Genomic DNA, 4,123 nt, shown 5'->3' with positions numbered 1-4,123 from the left:
TACATTCATACATATGCAAACATTTTAAATGCATTTTTGCTATTAAAGAGACATTGAACAGAAACTGCAATAGGAAAAGGCAAGTATTTTGAAAACGAAGCTCCACGAGGACAGTCTTGTGCAGCTGCTTGTCGGAAAGTGCGCTACAACTGTTTGAGAGAGAGCAAGAGAGAGAGAGAGAGAGAGAGAGAGAGAGAGAGAGAGAGAGAGAGAGAGAGAGAGAGAGAGAGAGAGAGAGAGGGGGGGGGGGGGGGGGAGAGAGAGTAGTTGGTGGTAGCGGGGCTGAGGGGGCTGACACTATGCAACCTACCCACCCATTACAACAAATCACGACGGTGACGGTCTATGATGCTATTTAACACTCCTCTGTTTATGATAAATCATTTGACTCAGGGCTGTCAGGTGTTTGATAGACTACTTGTGGAGAACGAGTGGAGTGCCTGGAACTTTGCGATACGTTAGGTGAAGATGGTTGTAGAGACATTGGAAAATGATTGGCTATAGACTTTTTAATAATCCGTTATGAGGACACAACAATCGGACATCTCGATCGTCAAACGTTACCAATTCAAGTGATGGATATAAACTTTTTACAAACAGCAAAGTAATTGTCGAACATCTAAACAGACAAAATATCGTCGCATTTAAGAAACTTTGTGTCAAAACCCAAAGCCTTTCTTTAAGGACGCAACTTATTAGGCTAACTGCAAGGTGGTGTATTCATAATTGCCTATTTGATGTCTAGCATGGTTTGCATTCTGCTTATGCTTAAAATAATATGAATATTAATTATAATAATAACCCCTGCAAAACACTCTGAAATCTGACTTTTTGTAACCTGCAAATGCACTTTTACATTACATTTGACATTTTATTCATTCAGCAGACTTGCAAAAAAAAGTTTGACAGAATGGAAGATATGTGTCATAGCCTATAAATACATATATTTGGTTATTTCTGACATCTGATATTTACTCATTATAGGCTTCATTATGAACGTTCTAGTTATGTTTAAGGAGGTCAACCGCTTATCAACACAAGCTATACTACTGGCGTCTGTTACTGTACTGTTTACCATTTACCTATGGCGATGCATTCGGCCATTCGGCAGTACTGGGACGTACACCATCCGCCAGGACCCTTCCCGTGGCCGGTTATCGGTAATGCTGCACAGATAGGCAACATGCCTCACCTCTATTTCTCTCGCATGTCTCGGATATATGGGAATGTATTTCAAATCAAACTCGGCCTCCGGACCGTGGTGGTGCTGAACGGCGACGCAATCAGACAGGCGCTCGTAAAGAAAGGAAATGATTTTGCGGGAAGACCAGACTTTACTTCTTTTAAATACGTTTCGAATGGCAATAGTCTTGCTTTTAACACATTCACTGAGTGGTGGAAAATTCATCGAAAAATTGCTCAGTCAACTGTAAGGACGTTTTCTACTGGGAATATAAACACCAAAAAAGCGTTTGAGAACCACCTAATTTGTGAGGTCAGGGAGCTGCTTCAGCTGTTCATTAAAAAGACCGAAGAAGAAAAATATTTCCAACCTGCTGCATATCTAGTGGTCTCAACGGCCAACATAATGAGCGCGGTGTGCTTTGGAAAGAGATACTCTTACGATGACGCTGAGTTTCAGCAAGTGGTGGGACGAAATGACCAATTCTCCCAAACAGTGGGGGCTGGAAGCATTGTGGACGTGATGCCCTTCCTTCAATATTTTCCCAACCCAATCAAAACAATATTTGATAATTTTAAGGCTCTAAATCGGGAATTCAGCATTTTCATCATGGAGAAAGTAGTCGATCACCGAAAGACAATTGATTTAAGCACAATTCGGGACATGACAGATGCTTTCATTCTGGCATTTAAAAATGTCAGCGGTAACACGAACGAATTATATCCTCATTGGAAGGACTACGTGTCTCCCACTATAGGTGATATTTTTGGAGCAAGTCAAGACACACTGTCAACCGCACTTCAGTGGATCGTCCTTATTCTCGTGAGGTAGGTTGTCAATAAAAATCTATAGCCTACTAAAATAAAATGGGCTGTACGTTACCGTGCATATACCTCGGTAGAATTTTCAGCAGTATTCTGCTGAAACAGTTGATAGCTGCTTATATGAAACATTATAACAGTAGAAAATGTTTTAAAAATACATCCCTATTTCTAAATCTGTTACCTTTACTTTGACCTTTAAGGTTTCCGGAATTGCAGTTGCGTCTCCAGAATGAAGTGCACGCTGTGGTGGAACGCAGTCGGCTGCCAGTCATCGAGGACCAGGCTCATTTGCCTTATGTCATGGCCTTTATCTATGAAGTAATGCGCTTTACTAGCTTTATGCCTCTCACCATCCCCCACAGCACCACCACCGACACCTCCATCATGGACTACAACATCCCCAAGGACACTGTGGTCTTCATCAATCAGTGGTCCATCAACCATGACCCAAACACATGGGCCGATCCAGAAACCTTTGACCCCCAGCGCTTCCTGGACCTGGATGGGAACCTGAACAAGGACCTGACAAGCAGCGTGCTCATCTTTTCAATGGGCAAGAGACGGTGCATCGGTGAGGAGCTGTCCAAGATGCAGCTCTTCCTATTCACATCACTGCTGGTCCACCAGTGCCACTTCAGTGCAGACCCAGACAAGCCGGTGACCATGGACAGCATATATGGCCTGACCCTGAAGCCTCAACTCTACTCTGTGGCAGTGACGCTACGAGACAACATGAATCTTCTGGATGAGGTCTGCATATAGCCCGTACGTAGAGGGCCAAGACAACAGAAGACTGCTTAACTCGTTACAAAAGACAATACAATTAATGAAGGTTGAAGGACAATGAAGTAGTCTTATTAACTGCAGTTTCATCCTTGAGTGCCATCAGGTAGTTTATAGTTATGCTAAGTGAGCTCATTAAGGATAAGGACAAATATGCAAAGTCCAAATGTGCTCATAAATGTAATAATGGACTCAAATAACTCAGGTTAAACACACATCTTACACATCTGCATTTTACCTGATGTACAGGATCTACTCTTCAGTGTTACGCTGGATGATCTCATTCACTGGAAACCCTGATTGTACAGTACTACAGTTTACAATAGAATTCTTATCAAATGAGAGGTTCTATCATAGCCGGTTGCATTACCATGTGTTTGATTCTGTCCTTATGCTTGTTTCCCCCTAAACTTGTTCACTATGTGTAGTGTTGACATCATGCCAACATTAAATTCCAATCTTCAGTCTTGAATGATATGGATATATATATATATATATATATATATATATATAATTATTAGGCTCACATGTAGTTGAATAAATATTAACATTAGAGATATAATCAGAAGTGTTGCAGAATACAATGTTGTGTGGCAGTACAACATTGTACAATCTTTGCAATCTTAAGTTTTTGCAGTGGTTGATAAAAAATAATAATTATTATGTATTCCCCATAAAATGGTTTGCAAATATAACAGAGGAATGTCAGTGAAATCATTTGTTCCTTTTGTCACAACTGACACCCATGACCAGGTCTGGACTGGGACTGAAAAACGGCCCACGACTGTATATTATTATATATATAAAAATTGTTATATATATATATATATATATATATATTGCATTATGCCATTTGACCGGCCGTTCGGGAAATCTCACAGCTCTCCCGACGGCCATTTCAAGCCTGCCCATGACTACTATACTGTAACTGTAGCATATCTCATAACATTACAAAACAACACAAACAGAATGGACCAAACAAGCTTTTGATGAATACATAGCATAGGCATATTTATGACATACTCTAGGCCTATCTGAGCAGCTACACAAATAATAATAAAACATACAATTATTCTAGATGTGACAGTACATTCAATTCACATTTATATGTGTAGTAGAATATTCAGTAATTACAGTACTTTGTTGTTGTACCTATTAGTTCCCTGATAGTTTAAATATATGACCTATGTTTTTGAATGTTAACTAACTTCTACTTTCAAATAACAACCCAAAGGCAATGATAGGATAGATTAAGGGTACAATCCTCTAGTACGGTTTGTGAATGTTACTGGTTTCTGTGAACTGTTAGCTATTTCATTTGATTAATCTAAAT

The 4,123-nt window shown here is 39.9% G+C and overlaps 1 protein-coding gene across 1 annotated transcript; it reads left to right on the top strand.

The window, feature by feature from the left end:
- The first annotated feature begins 346 nt into the window (after positions 1-346).
- Positions 347-3,001, top strand: LOC134022417 (cytochrome P450 1B1). Its single transcript, XM_062463919.1, has 3 exons — positions 347-711; positions 985-2,010; positions 2,208-3,001. Exons 2-3 carry the CDS (start codon positions 1,085-1,087, stop codon positions 2,767-2,769), a joined length of 1,488 nt encoding a protein of 495 aa, XP_062319903.1. The 5' UTR covers positions 347-711; positions 985-1,084; the 3' UTR covers positions 2,770-3,001.
- Positions 3,002-4,123: the final 1,122 nt, after the last annotated feature.

Source organism: Osmerus eperlanus, chromosome 6 (genome assembly GCF_963692335.1).
Source record: "Osmerus eperlanus chromosome 6, fOsmEpe2.1, whole genome shotgun sequence".
NCBI classification, from domain to species: domain Eukaryota; kingdom Metazoa; phylum Chordata; class Actinopteri; order Osmeriformes; family Osmeridae; genus Osmerus; species Osmerus eperlanus.
This window is presented reverse-complemented; position numbering and strand designations above follow the sequence as displayed.